A 22076-nucleotide genomic window follows, 5' to 3' on the forward strand; every position below is an offset into this window, starting at 1 on the left:
TTGACGGATTGATCCCGTCAATTGATGTAATCGCCCATCAGTGTGCCTTGGACTTCAGTAAGAACCAACACACCCGTCAACTCCTTCGTAGTCCGCATATGCAGGGAGCGCTGTCTTCTTGTGCGAGGCATCGAATTTATTACTTCGTCTTGAGACATGGTGGAACGACTATGGGGGCAGGCAGACCCTGTGAGCCGACGCCAAGGGGCACTGGACCCTCCTTGAGAAGAAGGAATGCCAACCATCACTCAGTATCCTTCTCAATGCCATGAATTGTACGACACAGCCTGCAGCACCAGGCGAACTAGCGTTCTCGACGTACAGTAGTGTGTGCTGTCCAGAGCTGAAGCCAACCAAGGTGATTGCCCTCCTTGCATACCTGTGTGCACTACTACACCTGCATGCATACAAGACATGCCCTTCCGACTTGCCGAAGTCAGACGTCAATGTCTTGACACGTCGTCGATCGCACTCGATAAACTTGACCATTCTCTCCCCGGCACCTATTGTAATCTTACACTACGAGGTAAACTAGACATCGCGTCAGCCGGGAGAGTCTGCTGATCCATGGGGAGAGCAGCCTGGGAAACGGGGCAGGTTCAGGTGGTGAATTGGCGATGGAATTGAGCAAAATTGATCAGTGGAGTGAGTCTACAATTCTGCATTGTTGGAAAACGGTATCATGTGTTGGTTGCCCCTTTATTCCCGGGCCGTTAGTGCAGGTTCCGTCCGACGACGGATTGAAAACCGTTTGTGCTTGCAACTGCTCCGTAACACACTGCGAAGTAGTTCGTTTTTTCGACACAGGCACATCCCGATATTCCTCTGTTTTTGTTCCAGCCAGCGTTGTATTTGGCCATCTTTTCTCTTTCTCTCCTTCGCTTTCCCTTCTTTCCTTCCTTTCCTCGTGGCTTACGCTCATGGCTTGATACAATTGGAGCTTTCAAAGTGAACTGTGCGTAGGTTTGTGTCCTTCGTCCGTGAGATTAATGGAAAAAATGGCAATTTACGGCAGGTGTTGTGAGTGCCGCCGTCTTAAACCACTTCTTGGTTAGTGTGGACCCGCCCTCTCGTTTCCGCTGTCGCACCATCAACGAGGGACATTAATGTGGACCCACCGAATACGAGTAAAAATAGTTTGCGGAATCGAAAACTGGGCAAGGATTTCGGTTTTTGGCTTTGCGGGAGGACTTGGAATCGTTGGGATTAGGGACAATCCCAGTCTCGGGATTCATGGGATGGGTCAGGATGGACCATAATGCTCCGGGTTTTCTTGATCAGCTGCTGAGGAGCTGATGCACAATGTGGGGGCAAAGATCTTTGATGGTTCTACTTGGGATCTGAGAGAAGGGGACTCCTTCATCCACCAGTCACTCGGGATCAATGGTCGGTTGGCTTGGCCTGGCCAGGCCATCTCGTGTCATCAATGTCACCCTTTCCTGTTGGTAAGGACCGAGCTGGCTGTACCAGACCACGGGGATTAGTGTAGGCATTTGAAGCAATAAGTTAACTGTAACCCTGATGCCACCTGATGGATTGCACGCGACGGCGTTTTGCTAGCCTGTTCAGTTATACTTCGTCTCCGACGAGCTTGGAGACAACAACCTGAGATCCTCGGCGCCTTTGTGGTAATCGGCAGAACAAGTCCACGAGCAACCGCGGTTACAATTGCATCTACGAGTCGACTGTTTCACTACATCCTAGCAGAGAGCTGGGTGGAATCATACAAACATTGGGAGTTATCTCTAAAACGTGTTCTCTGTTGTTGGAATCCATCGCTAACTAACCGGAGTATGAACAGTTTGTCAATCCTTCACGGCCTCCGCGGATGGCTTGATGAGCCACCTGTATGCCTACGGCACAAGAGGGGTCAGTCTCCTTATCACGGAAACGTCTTGATTTCTAAAGGCATTACGTCGACCATGCCATGGATCAGCTTAGGACTCCTAAGCTGTAGCAGACGCAGCCTCAACCCCCGAGCTATGCCCATTCACACCCTCCGCCTTCTTGGGTGGTACATTTGTCAGCTTAGGCTCCTCGAGGAACTCAACTTTCTCAGTAACAGCGGAATAGATGGGCTGGCTGATAATATTCTGGTACCAACGAGTGACGTTGGGGTTCGCCTCACGCCAGGCCCTGCCGTAGAAGAACTGGAAGCCGAGGGTGATGATACCCGCGCAGAAGATGTCGGCAAGAGTAAGGCTGTCGCCAACGAGGAAGTTCCTGCCGTCTAGGTGCTCCTCGACAACAGACACGGCCGCCTGGGCCATCTTAGCAAAGGTATCAACGGACTCTTGGTTGTAGGGCCGGATGCCGACAAGGGGAAGATATTGCTCGACGAGGGGGTAAATGATCTCTGAGTTGAAAAATGACATCCATTTAAGAATATGAGCGTACTCATGCTTATCCTTCCCGAGAAGAGTGGTTTTCTCGTCTTGCGAGGTAACTAGAGCAACGTTCATGTTAGTTTTAGCTCAAGAAAAAAAAAAGAGAGAGAGAGAGAGGGAGAGCATTCATGAACCAGAAGTCTAGCAACAATTTACACATACTGTAAATGGCTATGGCAATACACTCAAAAAGTTTCATGCCATCCTCACCGCGGAAGGCTGGGACCTTGCCGAGCTTGCTGATCTCAAGGTGCTCGGGGATCCTGGGCTCTTCAATAATTTTGAGTTCCAAATTCCTCGACTTTGCGACGGCCTTGATCGCGATGGTACGTGGCTGGTCGCCCTGAGGTGAAATTAAATGTTAGTATGCCGTGCCAAGCCAAGGCGTAGAAACATATTGATAGATGACTTACAGGAGTCGTATATAGAGTACCAAACACCATTTTGGTCGAGGATGCCACCCTTCGCTAAACAATGTTTACTAAGAAAGTGGTATAAGTGGACGGAAGAATTGCTCGGCGTTGAGCCACGAGGAGGTAAAAGGCAACGAAGTCTGTCAGGATGCAGCCTGGCACGGCATAACGCTGTGTATGATGTTTCGATGCTGAAAAGGAATGTAGATTGGGGTCAAAGGAATTCGCTCTGGACCATATCGAAATGGATCAATTGATGCTCCTCAACCAGCTCCATCCTTGATCGAGATTCGATGTTGGCATTCGGAGCCCGGAATAGGCTCTAATGAGTTCGGCGACTACACCAATTTGGGCTAGTGCCGCCTCTCCCGACCGGACCTGGCAATCGGGGGTAGCGCTCGGACATGGCGGGAGATTGGGCGGGAAGCCTCCAAGCCATGGGATGACAACCTTTTTTGGAAATATGGCATTGTCTTGATCTCAGTGTGGTACCTCGGTAGTGAGTCAAGATTATCCCCTAGATGTTCTTGTTCGCTTGGTGAAGTCTCCGTGGACTCCCATTTACTTTACGATGATGAAAACGTCGTCGGCGCTTTATGGCTCGGTTTGTACAAGATCGAAAAATCCGATATACTCGGTGGGGAAATATAAACTACTCGTGCATTTTCGCACCTTCAACTTGCCGAAACGGCTAGGAAGCTTGGACCTGCCGCGTTTGGTGCTGGCCCTTCTCTCCATTGAGTTCATCCATAGGCCCAGGATCGACCCAGCTTCGTCTTCGATAGGCCCATTTACACAGATTACTGGAATCGGTACGGGCCACCTCTCCAGGGTCATCACATCATTTGTGTTACACTCGACAGCAAGAGTGGGTTCCTCGCAGGGGTACTAATACGTATTTGGGAGGTTGATTTTGGAAAGCTGGAGTTCTGTATTCGACCCGACAACATCTATAAACATCGAGCACACAGGTCGGAGAGCTATGTAGACCCTATAGAATCCTAAATCTCCCAGATCATTTTATTGTGTGCCGAGAACATCAGCAACATTTCCATCATGGCCGACGTTGAAGAACTGGTCGAAAAGCTCAACACAGTCGATGTGACCGCTTTCGAAGACGACCATGTGTCGCGACAGAAATTGGCCATGGCCGCCCGCAAGCTTTTCCACAAGCTAGAAACAAAGGAAGAGAAGACTATGAGACTGGCCCTCGAAGAACCCATCATGTTCTCTGGGCTCCAGGCCCTCATCGACGTGGGTTTGTGGGAGGACTGGGCTGCTGCTGGAGGGGGCGAAAAAGACGTCGATGAGTTGGCCAAGATCGTCAAGAAGGATGTTGACCCCGAGTTGCTACGTAAGTGGTTTATGACTTCAACTACTTTGTATTATTTGGCCGCCAGCTTCCTAATAAGCGTATTTTCTTAGGCAGCCTCCTACGACTCTTGGCCACCCACCACATTGTTGAAGAAACTGGGAAAGATCGTTACGCACCAACGAGTTTCTCCCTCGCCATCGGCGATAAAAGCACCCTTGTAGCACCAGGACTTACAATAAGGTACGCAGGACACCCTGGAAAGGGACGCCCTCCAAAGCAAACGGGACTAATTCACTAATGACGAGCCACAGGACCGACCACGTCTCACAATGCGCCCAGAACTTTCCCGCGTTCCTCGCCAAGACAAACTACCGCAAGCCTTTGGACGACAATAACAGTTGCTACATCGACGCATACCCCGAGAAGAAGAACTTCTGGGGAAGATGCGAATCAAGCCCTCATCTCCAAGAGAGCTTCTCGGGCTTCATGACGCTCTGGGCTAGGCAGAAGAGGCCGTGGCCCGAGTTCTACGACACAAAAGCACTTCTTGAGGGTGCTGACCTGAGTGATGGCAGCGCGTTCGTCGTAGACGTTGGTGGACACCACGGCATCGATCTACTGCGCGTCGTTGATAAGCACCCTGATCTCCCGGCTGGGTCTCTCGTTCTTGAGGACCTGCCCGAGACAGTCGCTGCGGCTACTTTGACCACGGACAAGATTAAGGCCATCGGGTATAACTTTTTCGAGGAACAGCCTGTTAAATGTCAGTCTCATTCTTCCTAATTTCTCACTTTATTTTCTTTTTCACAATAATTCTATTCTGTCCGTTTCTTTCCCGCTGGGAAGTTATCAGTGACAAGCTGACAATCTGTAACAATATAAAGGCGCCCGGGCGTACTACCTGCATGCCGTTCTCCACGACTGGTCGGACAAAGTGTCAATCGATATCTTGAAGCAGGTTGCCGCTGCCATGAAACGCGGCTACTCGAGGGTGTTGATCAATGATATCGTCCTTCCAGATACAGGGGCCAGCTCCTACCAAGCTGGCTTGGATTGCCTTGTAATGCAGGCGTCGGCCAACGAAAGGACCGAGGATGTCTGGAAGAAAGTCATCAGCGAGGCCGGGCTGAAGTTGGTCAAGATATGGCCTGATGGCCGCGGTTACGAGAGCTTGGTCGAAGCTGAGCTGCCGTAAACAGAGGACTGCTTGCAGAGAACGTGGGACACAATGAAGTGGAGACGATGGTTTCAATAACTTAATACTAGCAGTTTCTTTCAATGATGTGTAGGACTTTTTTTTTCGATTTTTTATTTTTATTTTAGATGAACTCTGCTAGAAGAAGATCCCTCAATGTTTCCTAAGATATAACTTAACTCCAATATATGGTAGTAGACTCTTTAAAACCAGCAGATGTGTCCAAAATGCCAGTGTCAATTCTAAACTATTGACAATGTTTTTCCACAGATCCCCGTCACTCACGTCTCGGTTGTCTCCAGTGATGACTTCTCCCTCGCCTCAATCGCTTTGTGCTTGCCCCAATTCATCTGAAAATACTCCTTAACTTTGGCTCTCGCGGCTTCCACTACAGCCGCATCCTCCACCGTGCTGGGAACCGTGACCTCCTCGTCAAACTCTCCATGTGTCCCATTCTCAACGAGTTCCCGCAGCACCCGCCGGAGCGTCTTCCCCGATCTCGTCTTAGGGATTATGCCTTCTCCTTGAACGATGCCTCCCAATGCCGCAAACGCGCCGACTTGCTTGCGCACGAGCGACTGAATCTCCAAGGTAAGCTGTGGATCTGGTATCGCAGATTCTGGGTGTTTGGTGACGGAGAGGGTGATGAATGCAAAGGGGAGCTGGCCCTTGAGTTGGTCGGGAATGCCCACTATGCAGGATTCTGCCACGAGAGGGTGGGATGAGATGGCTTGCTCGATGGCTCCTGCAGGGTAGATATCTTGTCAGTTAACCTGGAAACAAAAATGGCCGAGATGATTCTCCAATGGCGAGCGTTACATACCACTTGAAAGCCTGTAGGCACTGACGTTCAGCACATCGTCGTTTCGACCCATCACATGAACATAGCCCTCTTCGTCAATCCACCCTGCATCTCCGGTATCCAGAAACTTTCCGTCAAATCTCCTTAAATAACTCCTATAGAATCTTTCGTCATTGGCCCATAGAGTACGGAGCGCCGTTGGTCCAAGAGGCAGTCCCAGCACTATATTACCCATTGATCCCCTTCCCACTTCCTTTCCCTGCTCATCCACGACACGAACATCAAATCCAGGCATCGGTTTTCCAGCACTCCCGGGCTTAATTCGTACCGGAGTGTAATATCGTACCTGAGTGCGGTCTTGGGCGGCGTGGGGATTGAGTGCTCGACCGGTAATTGGTGATCCTACCTCCGTTGACCACCAATTGTCAATAACATGGGGAGAGGGTGCAGCATATTTATCGAGGAGCCCTTGGTACATAGTTACCAACGTCGGTTCCGAGCGTTCGCCTGCAAGGAAGAGGGCCTTGAGTGATCGTAGGCCTCCACGCTCGCCTACTTTGGAAAAGGCGTCGTTGTTTGGGTCGTCATGTCTGATGGCCCGAAGTGCGGTTGGTGCCGTAAACATCGTGCTGACTTTGTATTCCTCAATCACACGCCAGAACGCGGATGCATCCGGGGTCCCCACAGGTTTTCCCTCATATAGGACGGTAGAAGCTCCGGCGAGTAATGGAGCGTAAAGAATATAGGAGTGGCCCACTACCCAACCGATATCCGAAGCCGTAAAGAAAACGTCTCCCGGGCCCCGGATATTGAAAACGTAGCTGATCGACAGATGTAAACCTACGGCGTGGCCTCCGGCGTCCCGGACCACGCCCTTCGGGCTTCCAGTCGTACCGGATGTGTGCATAATGTAGATGGGATCGTCGCTCTTTACCGGTACACAATCGGCTTTGATTCCTCTCGCCTTTGCGCTCCCCGCAAACTCTTGCCACGACGACTGGTTGCCACCGGTGGCCTTACCGCCGCAAACAAGTCTTTGTAGTCTTCGCCACCACGGCACACTCCACCAGGTCCTTATTCCCCAGCGCAACTGCTGTCGCTGCCAGATCACAACGCGGCCCGGCTTGTGAGAAGAAAGGTCAATCGCCTTCTCTACTAGTGGTTGGTACGCGATGGGAGGCCTGTTTCCGACAATGCCACATGAAGCTGTAAGGAGAACTGCTGGCTTGCAAGCCTCGATGCGCTGAGCCAGGGCGTTTGGTGCAAACCCGCCAAATACGACAGAATGGATGGCTCCGAGGCGGTTAACGGCGAGCATTCCGATTAGAGCGGCGGGTATCATGGGCACTGAGTTTCTGAAAGTTAGAAAGAATGGTTGCTGTTGGAGCATGGAGGTAGTCGTGCACTCACTATACAGCATCACAACGTCACCCTTCTTGACCCCATCTTCCCTGAGTGCTCCGGCTAGCGTCTCGACCTCGCCAAGGAGTTGCTTGTAGGTATACCTTTCCTTTGTGGCCGTCACAGGGCTGTCGTAATAAACAGCCACCTGGTCTCCGTTGCCCGCCTCCACATGTCTGTCGACACAGTTGTAACACGTTGATATCTCCCCGCCAGGGAACCACTCCCATGTGGGATGAACCGCGCCACTCTGCAGCATCCTCTCCGCCATTCGAAGAGTACTTTCGGGTTTCTTGTGCCATGAAAGGTGCTCGGCTTGCTGAGCCCAGAAGTCTTCTGGGTTTTGCAAGCTCCGTTGTAGAATTTCATCTTGAAGATGGACCTGGGTGGGGATCTCGGGAGACATGCTGGATCGAACAAAAAGAAGACACGATAGTATCAGACTAGCCTTGCGGGAAGGCCTGTCGATAATATCGTTTGTGTACTCTACTGAAAATAAACTGGAGGTGGCCAAGGCGAGATTGTGTTCAGTGGTTTTGGTGATCTCCAAACGTGTAGATTGTGCACAGCAGAGGTGAATGTCTAATACGGATCAATCACTAAATGTATCACTGCGGCCTGGCTATATGAGATCTATTCTACTTACTTTCATCTTTTTAGTCTTGGATTGATAGGTATGCAGCCCTACAGATCAAAGTGCAGAGCTCCGATCGACTTACAAGATTGGACGTGGACAGGGGCAATTTTTGGCTGTTCGGCCCTTCGGTGTGTACGGCGCTTCCAGTAGTTTGCGGTTAGGCCGCCGACGCCAAAGATGCTCAGTGGAGCAACCTTTAAACTGCAACGGCCCAAGGGAAGAATCACCATTGGCTTTTCCCATCCTGATAGGACCTAGTAATGACAAAGTGTCATGCGTCTGAGCAGCCTGCGGGTGCAGCATCGGTTTAACTGAACTTGATTCAGTCCCATGACCAAGCCATTCAAACTTTGACGAGTTGAGCAGGATTACAAGGCATTTATAAGATGGCCGGTAGTCGGAGAGGGTTTCCACGATTTATGCGGTTCGTTAGATACTGCATTGTCTCTCCCCGGCATTCAGTCAATATCGAGCCCGTGGGTCAACTATTTACATCTCACTTCACTTGTCCTCCAGAGCTGCATTGAAAATGGTTTTACTTGCCTGAGAACGTCCCTGTCATTATGGTGCCGATACTGTCTTAGTGGTTCTAGATAACTCTCGAGTAGGTAGTAGTTTGGAATCATTTGGACGGGGCACCACTTGGGCTCCTGTGACGGTCTTGACCCACCAGAAACCGTAAGAATACCCGCTTTCTATTCCCAATTCGCTTGACATACTGTGCCTCCTAGACGGGATATCGACTGACCGAAATTACGCTCCATTAACTTTTCCTGTGTCTTTCGAGCCTGTCGGCATTGGCACCGGGCCTCCTGGCGAATTCTCCGTTCGCGCAGTCAAGACCTCGACGCCTGTTTCCGTGACAAGTAAAGTGTGTTCTACACACGCGTTAGTTAGCACTAGGGCGTAGGCGCGAAAATGGCGTCATATACTCACCGAATTGAGCAGTTCGCTTGCCATCCACGGTGACGTTTGTCCAGTTATCCGGCCAGTAAACCTCCCGAGGCTTTCCCACCGTGAGGATCGGCTCGATTGTGAACGTCATTCCAGGTTTGCACACTCCTGCTATCTTGCTCTTGCCATAGTGAGGGATCCAGGGCGGGGGATGGAACTCGGAGTTGATACCATGACCACCCCAGGTCGTGACGACGCTGCAGTTTCTGGCCTTGGCGTACTTCTCAATGACGTTACCGAAGTCTCGTATTAGTGTACCGGGCTTCACGGTCTTGATCGCCTCATCCAAGGATTCTCGTGTCGTTTCAATCACTCTGACCGAGTCCGGGTCCGCCTTGGCTCGATCGCCAACATAATACGTCTCGCTAAGATCGGCGTGATACCCTCCATGATATAATGAGACGTCAAGGTTGATGATATCGCCGCCCAGAAGGACGCGGAAATCGGGTATTCCGTGACAAACTACTTCGTTGACAGAAGTACATATGGACTTGGGGAAATGGTTGTAGTTCAAAGGAGAAGGATACGACTGTTTCAGGGTCAGAAGTTATTCAGACTCAATCTTGAGAAGAGAGTCGTGCTTACATCCCGCTCGACACAAGCCCTATGGCAAACCTCGTCCAGGTAATCTGTGCTAACTCCCGGCCTGACCTCGGCGGCGGTGATGTCCAAGACTTCTCGAGCCAATCTGCACACCTTGCGCATTGCTTCTTGCCCCTTGGCGTCGAGAAGGTCAATCTTGGACCTGTTCAAGCGCCGCTCCGCTTTTGGTATGCCAGTCTCGGCCCAGTCTGGTCGTCGGATCGACTTGGGGAGCGTACGCCGCGGAGAAAGCGGATAGACAGGCCGGACAGAGCCGGTGAAGCTGTAGGTCGGGAAGGGATTGAAATACCCAGGAGCTGCGTTAGATCCATTCTTATTTTGGACCGTTTTGTGCATGGCCTTATGGTCATTCTGTAACACAGGCCTTCCGTCAGCCGGAAGTCCTAGTAGGGGAGCGATACGGTAAGACCAACCCAGTTCTTCTTGAAGCATTCCTGGGAGCAGAAGTAGCTGTCTTTCAGGCCCAGCTTCAAGCAGGTTGGGCACTGTAAAGATCCAGCATCATTCTCGCAGTCTGCTCCTAGGCACTTGCGCTTTTCTAGCGATTCTGATAGGTCGTCCGCCATTTTGGTAGGGCTCGCCTCTTATTATGGGAGGCAGAAACACCCTTGAGAGATGAGACGAATAACCGCAGTGGTGGGTTAGAAAAAGAAATTGATGTATTTGGTCAGAAGTCTCGCGTCAGAAGGCAGCCTTAGGAAAACTCGGATGTAGCACAGGGCAGCGTGCTGAGGTACCAAAGTACACTACAAAGACCAATCCTGGTGATTAATCAGCCCTGAGATCTGCAAAGCGGGGTCCAACTCCTCCTTCCAGTTTAGCGAAGGGCATTAAATTAGTGCGCATTGCTGAAACGGGATGGAGGCTTGCGCAAAAGAACCTTGAACCAACGAACAACAAGCCACCAGCTGAATCCCGACGGGGTTTTTCTTAAACTAAAAATAAGTCGTGGGAGGCCGAAGGGCTCCGGTGTGCTTCCTTCCTAACTAGAATTGAAGTGAAGATTACGGCCCTCAACGCCACATACCCTTTCCTCAAATGCGTGCATTGCGCTTCCATCGACGACCTCCCATGTTCTTCTTCTTCTACCTAAGACCCTCCGTGACAGTAGCCAAAGTAGCAGCGAAAATACATAAGAAAGCCGGGACATTAACCATGAGAGTCCGGCGGTGATGGGGCGGCAACCAAGACTCCAGCGCATCTTCGTTTGGGACTCCGGCGGCCTTAGGATCGGAAATGCGGGCAAGAATGGCAAACATTGAAGGGCCCCAGGAAAAATGCGCGATGCTGAAGAAGGCGCCGGCAAGATACAGGCCACGGATCTCCTGGCTCTGGCCACTTAGACCATTGGCGATGCAGAGGGCGGTGGCAGGCAGGTAGGTCAAACCGATTCCCCAGAGCCCGGGCTTCATGAAGGCTGGCAAATAACGGGGCAGGATTTTGCCACTCGGGTGGGTCGGATCGTTGCGGAGGGACGGGTGCAAGAAGGCCCCGAGAGAAATGTCTTGAGCCCAACTGAACATGACCGACGCAGAGGAGAGGACTAGTGGAGAGACGCGTAGGAGCGCGATTCCCAGCTGAGGGGCATTGCCAGAGCTGAATAGAGATGTCATTTTCTTCTTCCTCAAGTCGGTTATCCGTGTGTTGTGATGATTTCCATGAGCTGGTGGGACTTTGATGTAGTTCAAGAAGGTCTATGAAAGCTTCATTGACAACAAGCCCAATTAATTAATACTGGCTACTCTCTGCTTTATGGGCTCCTAGTCTAACCTCGAACGTTAAGCCCAATTCCAAGCCCGACACAGGATATGCTCCATCAACTCGTCGGGTTTGCCCGCCAATCGTGCGAGACTGGAAGGCTCGGTCGTATGATTTATTTAAATATGTAACGCTTCCTTTGGTTCCTCTCGCTGCTCCCCGCTGTTGGCCTGGTCGAATTTGCAAGTATACTTGGGCTAGGAGAGGTGTTGGTTGCCTGCAACTGCGGTGAGCGATGATGGCCGGATTCGCCCGACTTTTCGGATCCGGTACTATTTCCTTATCCGGCAGTGCGGGCCGAATCGGCTTGGCACGAGACTGCCGAACCGGGCGATTCAGCGGTCCTCGCCAACGCACCAGCGGGAAGCTGGAGCCGGGGACGCAGGGCTGCAGCAGCTCAGGGTCCAATCCCAATGTTTGAGTTAACTGAACACTTGGTGATATTGATTGAATACACGCAACGTCCAAGCTGTAATTGCCAATCCCGACCACTCGTGAAGAAAGTGATTCCCAATTCTAAAGGTTCTATATTGCGCTCGACCGTACTGAAATCCATCGCAAAACCTTACCTGTCGCGTGCTGTATAGCCTATAATGTCGCAAAAGGCTGTGGACTGCGATGCTGTTGTCATCGGTGCAGGTTTCAGTGGCATCAGGAGTCTCTGGGAACTGGATCAACTCGGCCTAACCGTGAAGTGCTTCGACGCAGCATCAGATGTTGGAGGCACATGGTACTGGAATCGCTATCCTGGATCTCGAACCGATGGCGAGGCATGGATCTACATCTTGAACTTTGCGCCAGAGTTGCTTGAGGAATGGAATTTTCACGAACGTTACCCTTCTCAGGAAGAGATTCAACGGTACCTGGGTCGTGTTGTTGGTCAGTTCTTGCCTCTCATATTCGCTCGGCAGCCGCCATACCCGTGATATTGGAGAAGATGGAGGTTTTATCCGCTAACTAAGAAAAACAGACCGATACAATCTGCGCAAAAGCATTCAATTTGATACGCGAGTTGTGGCAGCCTGTTACAGTGATAGCGAGAACATCTGGACAATCACCACCGCAGACGGATCGTCCACCACCTGTCGCTACTTTCTACCGGCTACTGGGATTCTGTCAGTTCCAAAGAATCCGCCTTTCGCCGGACTCAAATCCTATAGGGGCGAGTGGTATCAGGTGTCCAATTGGCCAGCGCACAAGCTTGATTTCCAAGGCAAGCGCATCGCTATCGTCGGCACGGGCTCGACTGGAATCCATCTCATCCCCAAGCTTGCGCCGGTGGCTAAGGAATTGACTGTGTTTCAACGCACGCCTAACTACGTGCTCCCGGGGCGGAACTATGCCATCGACGAGTATCAGGCTGTGGACATCAAAGCGAACCACGATGCCACCTGGGAAATTGCAATGAACAACCCGGCCGGTCATGCATTTAAGTCATCGGGGAGAACGGTCAAGGGAGTGGGAGACCCGGAAAAGATCAGGCAGATTTTCGACAGCGGCTGGGAGCGTGGAGGTTTCAATTTCCAGCTCGAGACCTTTGATGATTGTTTCATGGACCCGGAGTCTAATGAAGAAATGTCGGAATTCGTTCGCCAAAAGATCCGCGCCATCGTCCAAGACCCGGTTACTGCAGAGATCCTGTGTCCCAAATATCCCTTCGGCTCCAAGCGCCCGCCTGCTGGCCACCACTACTATGAGACATTCAATCGTCCCAACGTCAAACTGGTGGACATAAGCCAAGACGAAATTGACCTTTACGAAAAGGGAATCCGAGCGAAGTCCGGGGCGGAATATGAGTTCGACATGATCATTTTCGCTCTGGGGTTCGATGCGGGGACCGGCGCGATGAACGAAATAGACATTGTGGGGAGCCATGGAATGCCGCTAAAGGAGTATTGGGCAGATAAGCTGCGAACGTTCGCTGGAGTCCTGGTCCACGGATTCCCCAACATGTTCATCGTCTGCGGGCCCCACGTACCTGCGGGAAATCTGCCAACCTTTGTCGAGATAGCCGGAGCCTGGATCGGCAAGACTATCCGCCACATGGAGGAGAACAAAATTGCCACCATCAACGTGACGGAGAAGACTCAGGATGCCTGGACCGATCATGTCAACAATCTATGGGGCTCCGTATTCATCTCGGAACATGCCAAGGCAAACCGCTCTTGGTTCGTGGGCACAAACGTACCTGGGAAGCCTGCGAGGATCATGTTCTACTTCGGAGGCCCCCAACTGTGGAATTCTTGGCTCGAGCAAGAGAGTAATGGAGGGTGGGCAGGCATGGACTTTAGTCCTCCTGCGTCCACCAACAAAGTGAACCAAGAGATCTTGGGTCAAAATGGATCAGTTAATGGGCTACCCGTTACAGCTCAAGCGCTCGAGTCGATTATTCTGCCCTTGCAATCCGACAAGGTTGGTATGTCCCCAGCCGAGAAGTTCAATCACATCTCCGCTGCCTCGGCTCGGTACATCGATTGGGCGGTCAAGGAGGTCCAGGAGCGTCGACTGGCCGTCAAGCAGGATTATCGCGCCCACTGGTGGAAAGTGTTGCGAGATTTCGTAAACTCGGAGTCCGGGCAGGCTATCATCCAGCAGAGTCCAAGTACGAAACAAGAACTAGAGCAGCTTACTTCTAAGCTGGGTGTTGAAGGCGAGGCCATTGCCCGCATCGGGCCTGAGATAGTGAACCTGCTGATTGGCAAAACCCATCCCCTGGTCCACATTCTCAGGGATGATCTGCTCTTCCGCATGTACCTGTCGGATGAGGGTGCCAGACCAAACCGGTATGCGGGTGAATACGCAAAGATCCTCACCTCTCAGAAGAAGGACTTGAGGATCTTGGAGATTGGTGCCGGAACTGGAGGCACGACCTTCCAAGTTCTTCAAGCATGCAGCCCCGAGGGCGAGAACTTCTGTGCGGAATATGTGTACACCGATATTTCAGCCGGCTTTTTCAAGACTGGTCAAACTACCTTGAAAAAATGGCAGCATCTGCTGAAGTTTCAAACTCTGAACGTGGAAACCGACCCCGTGGCACAGGGTTTTGAGGCGAATTCCTACGATCTAGTCATTGCGGCAAACGTCGTTCACGCAACACGTTCCCTAACCACGTCGCTGGGCAACATTCACAAGTTGCTGAAGCCAGGTGGTACGCTGGCCCTCGTGGAGCTCACTCGGTTGACCCCTTACTTCAATATGGCTTTTGGCTCGCTTTCGGGGTGGTGGGCGGGTGTTGATGAGGGTAGAATAGAGAGTCCGCTGCAGTCTCCCGAGCAATGGGATGAGCAGCTCCGGAAGGCGGACTTCTCCGGCGTTGATCTGGCGGCCTATGATCTACCAGAGCCTGAAAGGCATAGTGCTCTGCTATTGTCGACGGCACTGGCAACTGGTCCAATCGTTAATGGACATTGACTCTTCAGGTCATCCTACTAGTTATCGATAACATCAAGCAGTTCAGGCTTTGGATCTATTGTTGCCTCTATCACATTGAAAATCATCCGTGGATCTTCCGTTTCCCGATGTCAACAGCATAGTAAATAGCCTGATAATTTAGAAGAATTTTCTAATCAAATGCCCTATCGAGCTGCATCGAGTAGACTAGTTTGTACGAACTAGTAGGGAGCGTTGTAGAGGAAGGGGGCGGGAGTGAAGGGTTGGGGAAGGGAAAGAAAAAGAAAGAAAAGGCAAAAAGCTCGCTTGCAGGTCGCTCCCAGGATCGAATCCTGGTTGCTTCCCACGAGCTACGAAAAATTGCAATTTTCTAACCTTCTGAGCGCTCCAGTGACCACTTGGCCATTGATCGCAGTATTGCTGCTTGAGCTGCTCGGTTGATGGTTCTTGCCCAGATCTGGGACATAGAGATATTACGAGAGGAATCGTGGGAATTTTTGGAGGAAGGCACGTCTCGGGCGCCTTCCCTTGGAGTTGAAATCGTGGGAGGGAATAAATTCCGTTTACGATTGAGATAGTTTAAGACCCGGAAGGCTTCACCACTGAATATGATTCCATATCAAAAGAAATGGTTTCTAGTATATAATAGCAACGTTCGTACAATTTGATAGTCCCTGTATAAGCCCGTCTATACTTCCACCCGGTCGGAAACCTGGTTCCGGGGTCCAAACCAGAGTAGACAAGAAGTCGAGGAATCTGTTGGGAATTCCTGAAAAGAGTGTTGGTCAAGATAACAACCATGGGTATGCCAAAGGCGGCCCAGAACTTGGGGTTTTCCCTTGCAGCTCGCCTCTCAGTCGAGGAAAGATGGGGAGCAAGTTGCTGCCAAGAAGCCAGAACTGTTGTGCCGATTGTGAGCATTCAAGTCTTTGACTAGTAGACTATGATGACGAGAAGTCCAACTTACACCATACCAACAGTACGACACGTAGTCGTCTTTCTCGTCGTAGCTAAGAACATAGCCAGCCAGGCACCTCAGACCCAGAGCAGCGAACAGCGCACTGGCAACAACCGGTGGCTCCCACAAGGCAATCAGGCCAATTGTCCAAGCCACGATCATAGCGGCGAGGGACCAGCGAGCGACCGGTTGCGAAAGTAACAGCGGAATCGTCTTGCGACCCCGAATAGCATCAGCTGAGCGATCACGGAAATCTTGTGCGTGGCCCTGCATGATTGAATCTCTTCTCAGCTGTGTATCAAAAACGATTCAGATCGTAAACCTACAGTTGTTGCGAATATAGCACCTATCATGAGCACAGCGATAGCCTTCTTGCTATGTAGCTCACTACCCTGGTCTGGGTTGGAACATATCAGCATAACGACTAATTATAAACAAAACATACATGTCGTCGAGGTCTCCTGTGAACATACCGAGTATGACAGTGGTTCCCCAGCAGTAGCACGCGAGGCCTATAGACCCGATGACATTTTTAACGACTGGAATCGCGGCCAGGCCCCCTTCGTTGTATATTAGGATTGCCACCGAGTAAGTCAAGGTGCATGGGATCGTGTTCTCGAAAAGCGCCGCGGCCCACATCAATGTAAACAGGGCGTAGTATAGGATTTGTGCATTACTTATAGATATACGACCGGATGGTAGTGGTCGATGGGGTTTTGCTATTCTGTCTTCTTCGACGCCGTCGATCTACTCACCTGAGTAAGTATGAAGACGTTCTTTGATATGGTAAAGAGAAAAATGCCATGCTAACCTGGTTTTTGACCTATGTCCATGTTAGTCAGGTTTTTAACCGTGCCTTCTGCTAGGGAGTCGCGTGAAGGTACCTGGAAAGTGAGTAGATGTAACTGGTTCCAGAGAAATCCTCTCACGATCAAACCTAGACGTGATGGTCCTGCGAGAACTAGGGCTACTGCCATCTACTTTACCACTTAGTATTCAGCCAATGAAAGCATTTGCGTGACATGAGTCGTACTGAAGGTAGCGCGGCGGCCGGAATATCGGACTTTCCAAACAGATACAAGATCTGCAGAAATTCGACAGGGTGAGATGCAGCCTCGAGTAGGCTCTTGACATTCGCCATCGTGGGGCTCGTAGGAGGAGAGAAAGTGAATAGAGCTGTGAACATCAGTCAAACGTTGTGCAATGTGAGTTGTATTGGTAGCCTCATTTGTGCTGGCTTTTGTGCTCCTCACGATTGATATTGAGGTGTCGACTGTCTACATCTATTAACTCAGGGGTAGAACCTCGCAACGCCACGTTATCCATTGGGCTTCTTCTCTGCATTCCTACGGGCACTCTACTTCCTCATTAGGAAATACCGAATCAATGAACGCTGTCGTCGCACGATGGGGGGAATTTCGCCGAGTACGTTTCGCTATTTTGACCTGTCGACCTTCCGGAGATAGCTCCGACTTCATCTATTCCGTTCTCCGGTAAAACGGGCCCTTCTCGGACCAATGGCAACGAGTCCTTTTATCATCTCTCCATAGCACACCGGAGGGAGCGGTTTGCGTATCAAGGTCGAGACTACAGAGATTGCCCAACGCAGAATCGACACATAAGATCTCCCACGAACGGGAGAGTTGTTCCCTCAAGAGGGCCTATCAGACTAACATTCGACTGTAGCTTTACCTAGTTTCTCTTGCCCTTCTCTTTTGCCTCTCCTCGGAATCATGGATCTTGACTCACCCATTCTCCAAGCTACAGCCTTGGTAGCCTTCTTTGGGGTGCTCGCCTACCAGTGGCACTCGAGTCAGAAGGGAAGCTATGCTATTCCACCAGGGCCAAAGCCTCTACCGATTGTCGGCAATGTCCTCGATCTTCCACCCAAAGGGGAGCCGGAGTTCTTACATTGGTTCAAGCACAAGGATACCTATGGCCCCATCAGCTCGATCAATGTGATGGGCCAGAGGCTCGTCATCTTCCATGACAAGGACGCGGCGCATGCCGTTATGGGGAAGAAGGCCCAAAAGACGTCAGCGAGACCCCAACTGAACTTTGCGAGGCTATGTGGTTTCGACAACTTCTTGATCACCCATCAATACGACGACAAGTATCGAAAGCACCGAAAGATGGTCCATCAGGAGATCGGCACTAAGTCTCTATCGGCCGGTTTCTATCCTGTCCAGGAAAGGGAAGCCCTTCATTTCACTCTACAGACTTTCCATGACCCTGACGGAATTCTCCAGCATCTCAAGAGGTGAGTGTCAATTTCTTCTATATTCTAGAGACAGTCTGAAAGGAATAAACAGGATGTATTCAGTTAGCTGACAGTCTTATTTACAGAATGGCAGCGGCGGTCGTTTTATCAATTACCTACGGATATACGATTGAGAGGAAAGGGCCAGATCCACTCGTCGATCTGATCGAGCACGCCATGGAAAACCTCTCCCGTGCATTTGTTCCCCTTTCCTGGGCCATAGATGCTGTCCCTGCTATCAATTATCTTCCCGATTGGTTCCCTGGTATGACATACCGGAAGACAGCTCAAGAATGGAAAGCGATCAACGAGGCCGCGGCAGAGCTCCCATACGCTTTCGTCAAGCAGCAGTTGGAAAAATCGGCTCACCGGCCATCATATGTTTCCAACCTTCTCGAGAAGAACATGACAAGATCCAAAACCAACGACATAAAACTGGATGGGGATGACGAAGAGGCCATCAAGTGGACTGCTGTCAGCCTCTACGCCGCCGGCTCTGATAGTACCGTCGCCATAATAACCAGCGTCATTCTGGCCCTGGTAATGTTTCCCGAAGTGCAGGAGAGGGCACAAGAAGAGCTTGACCGTGTGGTCGGCGGCGACCGACTTCCCACCTTTGAGGACCGGAAAAATCTGCCCTATATCGATGGCATCGTGAAGGAAGCATGGCGATGGAATCCCGTTGGACCGATGGGCTTGACACACAAATCTGAAGAAGACATCGTCTATGGAGAATACGTCATCCCCAAGGGGTCGTATCTACTTCCCTCCCTCTGGTGGTTCCTGCACGACCCGAAAGAGTACTCGGACCCAGAGATTTTCAAACCGGAGAGGTACTTAGAGCCGCTCAACGAGCCGGACCCGAGTGAACTCGCCTTTGGCTACGGGCGGCGATCTTGTGCTGGCCGCTTCTTCGCGGACGGGAGTGTCTACATCACCCTCGCGCAGATGCTTTCCGTCTTTAGGCTCTGCAAAGACACGGACGCGCAGGGGAACGAGATCCCCGTCAAGCTTGAGGCAATTCCAGGGATGGTGAACCGGCCCAAGGAATTTGCCTTCAAGATCGAGCCTCGAAGTCAGCATCATATCGAGCTTCTGGAACGCATTGAGGCAGCGCAAGAGCCTGAGACTAGCGATGCTAGATTCCTCGACATCAGCCCACTGGAATGAGATCTCGGAGAGTACTTTATGTTAATGAGATTGCTATTGGGATTGAGGCTTGATGTAAACAGTTCTATTTCTAGAGGAATACATATATTCTTTCATGAAATTGAAATTACACAGAACGGAGCTGTGTTCCAGCCTTTCTATTTGCCCTTCATGCCGTCCCTTTCCCTTTTGATCCCCCAAGCCCCCTAATGCGTTTCCTTTTCCGTTTTCTTTTCCATGCCATGCCATTTTATGATGGCGACGATATCACCCGATAGCCATTCAGCTTTTTCTTCTGCTTCAATCTTCCATTTTCTATTTACAACTGCAAAATTCAACTCTTCCGTTCATGGTTTCTTTGTAAATCACTAAACGCTCGTTTCGCCACGTCAGTAGCGTCACTTAACAGTTTAAACGCCTTTGTGCCCTTTTTTACATCATTGCGCAGATGACCAAGAAGCCGGTAAAGATCCTGAATATGCATGTTGACTATGGCAAATAGAAACTCCTCGCAAAGAGCGGCGGACCGAACCTGATATTTCCCCACATAAATGCCCGCGGGCGTTAGGAAAGGAGTCGCACCTTGAAGCGCTGATGTCATAGAAGTTGCCGTCTTGACTTTTTGCTGGTATGCGAGAAGCTGGCGACACAAGTCCTGTGACATTGTCGCGAGCTGTTGGATTATTACGACGACGAACATGGAGTTTGTGGTACAGACGGAGCAGTGCTGGCATGGGAGGACCTGCTTACACGTCTCGATCCCGTCATGCAAGTACCCGAGCAAGTCATCGAAGTGGTGGTCGGCATGCTCGGTCTGATCACCGACGTCACCACTGATCCTCTCAAGGATATCAGCCAGAGATCGGATGCAGTCGCACCGGCCGTTTGGAAAACAGTCGGACGATGAAGAGCCGGCGGAAATGGTTGGAGGGTTGGCCGTCGGTGGTGGAGTCAAGACGAGGCTGGCATCTATGATGTTCTCATCGATATGTGAATTGGATCTTGTGTGCGAGAATGCAGCTGGGCTGCCGTGATGAAAGTTTCGCCCTGGCGCCAGCTGATGGGCATCCATACTCTCATCACCAAGGCTTAGCTCCATTCTTTGGTGCTGGGTTAAGTGCGGGTCATGCCAGTTGTGGATGTGGTCGGTGTAAATGGGAGCTGATGATAGAGACATTGGCGTCCAGAAGCCATCGTCTTTTAGATCCAGCGAGGAAGAAGAATGCCTCGTGTCCATTTCTGTAGTAGACATGGGCAATTCTTCAACTGGAAACCGCTCCTCTGTGTTGACTTTCGTATGCCTTTTCTTTACAGGCGCTTTCGAAGAGGAGGGCTTAGGATCCGGTTCGGATTGTCGGCGCTTCGAGCCTGCGGGATCCGCGGATCTGGTAGATGAGCGGTAGGTGCAGGTGGTGAGCGTAGTTTGACATCTCTGGCAACCGTCGAGTTCGCCGCTGCATTTCAGCTTTTTGGGCAACGCTAGATTAGTTTTCAGTTGCATTCACTGCAGTGGACAACACCTGGGGACCGAGGATTACCTTTCGCTCCCGGCAGGCGTCACAGGCCTAAGTGTATTTTGCATCAGCACAGATCTACCTCGGCGCTTCTAAGAACAGGACCGTGTTCTCTCCATCGGAATCCCCTTGGAAAAGTTCAACTTACTCTCGCGGTATAGTTGCGCGGGTCGACCCTGCTATTCCCAGACAGGTCAATGTATTCGAGATCGTTCTGCGAATCTTTGTTGTAACGAAAAGCACCAAACATCGCTCACTGCGATTTTAACAACAACGGTGCTTCTAGGTAAAACAGCCAGGGTAAGTTGTTCGATTCCGCAGTCGTCCCTGACTGTGCTAGGGTGTATAAAGAATAATGAGAGGGCGGCATGAGCCTGAGGTTTTCCTTTTTTTTTTTTTTTTTTTTTTTTCGATTAAATACGGATTTGGCTTATGTTACCTCGGTTTGCCACGACGTGCATGTAGATATTGATGTACGTTTTATCGCTTTGCAGGCGATCGAGAAGCAGCCAGCGTCAATGGATGGCTGGCTGGCATACTTTGATGGATGGATAGGTGGATGCTACTGTACTCGTTCTAAGTCTAAACGCCTTGAGGCGTACTATTTTTCACTCTAATTGGATGAGAAGGAATTGGGATGGAAGGGTTAATGTCCCGGCCGAGACCTTCGCCCGAGAACGATCAATCATCGTCTGCCAAGTGATAAGAAAAGAAACGGAAATGAAGCAGCGAAATCTGTAGAGGTAGGTGGTAGTGCATATGGGCCATCAGCGTGGCACGGCAAAAGGGCTCGTTTCGAGGTCCCTCCACACATCAAATTGACACAATTCATCCGCCTAAGTTTCGGCGCCGGCGCCTGCGGACAACGAGCGGGCGTGCCGATTTGCCAGCCGGTCGCGGCCGGCACACCGGTCATTTCACACATTGCGGCCGTAAGTAAAAGGCATCAATGATCTTTAAAAAAGGACGGGTTCGCGGCATGGGGGCGGGGAATCAGTTGATCCGTCCCTCCATGGTTGATTGATCCTTGTCGATCCCCTTCATCTTTGGTGGTGTGCTGGTGGGGGTGCTGCTGCCGCTCGTAAACACAGCCCAGTCGGTTCATGCGATTTCTGGACGTTTTGACTCTCTTGCATCGGTTCTGGATACCGCATCAATCTAGTCTCGGGCGTCGCCTAGCCTAGACTTGCCCCGTCGGAGAGCAGCTCGAACGCCCTATGAAATGCACGTGGTTTGTTAGTGCTAGGCAGGTTTAGTATGGAGCAGACGAAGTGCAGCGTGTGAGCACACAAAAGTGCCTCTCAGTAATCTCGATGAGGGAACATTGAATGTTGTTCACA

At 51.0% G+C, this 22076-nt stretch overlaps 7 protein-coding genes and 1 pseudogene across 7 annotated transcripts; 3 read left to right on the plus strand and 5 right to left on the minus strand.

Annotated features, from left to right (window-relative positions):
* Positions 1-1946: 1946 nt before the first annotated feature.
* Positions 1947-2830, minus strand: SAPIO_CDS8518 (putative Translation elongation factor eEF-1, gamma subunit; the record flags this gene model as incomplete). The annotated part of the gene is made up of 3 exons (XM_016790139.1): positions 1947-2446; positions 2550-2730; positions 2801-2830. 3 exons carry the CDS (start codon positions 2828-2830, stop codon positions 1947-1949), a joined length of 711 nt encoding a protein of 236 aa, XP_016640402.1.
* Positions 2831-3856: 1026 nt separating this feature from the next.
* On the plus strand, positions 3857-5310 carry SAPIO_CDS8519 (putative O-methyltransferase; the record flags this gene model as incomplete). Its single annotated transcript, XM_016790140.1, has 4 exons — positions 3857-4154; positions 4226-4355; positions 4427-4878; positions 5000-5310. The coding sequence occupies 4 exons, from the start codon at positions 3857-3859 to the stop codon at positions 5308-5310; spliced, it is 1191 nt and encodes a 396-aa protein (XP_016640403.1).
* Positions 5311-5591: 281 nt separating this feature from the next.
* On the minus strand, positions 5592-7919 carry SAPIO_CDS8520 (uncharacterized protein; the record flags this gene model as incomplete). Its single annotated transcript, XM_016790141.1, has 3 exons — positions 5592-6055; positions 6134-7459; positions 7523-7919. 3 exons carry the CDS (start codon positions 7917-7919, stop codon positions 5592-5594), a joined length of 2187 nt encoding a protein of 728 aa, XP_016640404.1.
* A 984-nt stretch (positions 7920-8903) lies between these two features.
* Positions 8904-10273, minus strand: SAPIO_CDS8521 (putative methionine aminopeptidase 1; the record flags this gene model as incomplete). Its single annotated transcript, XM_016790142.1, has 4 exons — positions 8904-9028; positions 9087-9633; positions 9690-10058; positions 10121-10273. The coding sequence occupies 4 exons, from the start codon at positions 10271-10273 to the stop codon at positions 8904-8906; spliced, it is 1194 nt and encodes a 397-aa protein (XP_016640405.1).
* Positions 10274-10792: 519 nt separating this feature from the next.
* SAPIO_CDS8522 lies at positions 10793-11320 on the minus strand (annotated as a pseudogene; the record flags this gene model as incomplete).
* Positions 11321-12058: 738 nt separating this feature from the next.
* Positions 12059-14876, plus strand: SAPIO_CDS8523 (Steroid monooxygenase; the record flags this gene model as incomplete). Its single annotated transcript, XM_016790143.1, has 2 exons — positions 12059-12344; positions 12436-14876. The coding sequence occupies 2 exons, from the start codon at positions 12059-12061 to the stop codon at positions 14874-14876; spliced, it is 2727 nt and encodes a 908-aa protein (XP_016640406.1).
* Positions 14877-15708: 832 nt separating this feature from the next.
* SAPIO_CDS8524 (uncharacterized protein) lies at positions 15709-16086 on the minus strand (the record flags this gene model as incomplete). The annotated part of the gene is made up of 2 exons (XM_016790144.1): positions 15709-15754; positions 15830-16086. The coding sequence occupies 2 exons, from the start codon at positions 16084-16086 to the stop codon at positions 15709-15711; spliced, it is 303 nt and encodes a 100-aa protein (XP_016640407.1).
* A 1460-nt stretch (positions 16087-17546) lies between these two features.
* Positions 17547-19243, plus strand: SAPIO_CDS8525 (putative Cytochrome P450 oxidoreductase OrdA-like protein; the record flags this gene model as incomplete). Its single annotated transcript, XM_016790145.1, has 2 exons — positions 17547-18073; positions 18160-19243. 2 exons carry the CDS (start codon positions 17547-17549, stop codon positions 19241-19243), a joined length of 1611 nt encoding a protein of 536 aa, XP_016640408.1.
* Between the last annotated feature and the right edge of the window lie 2833 nt (positions 19244-22076).

Source organism: Scedosporium apiospermum (genome assembly GCF_000732125.1).
Source record: "Scedosporium apiospermum strain IHEM 14462 chromosome Unknown SEQ_SAPIO_0121, whole genome shotgun sequence".
NCBI classification, from domain to species: domain Eukaryota; kingdom Fungi; phylum Ascomycota; class Sordariomycetes; order Microascales; family Microascaceae; genus Scedosporium; species Scedosporium apiospermum.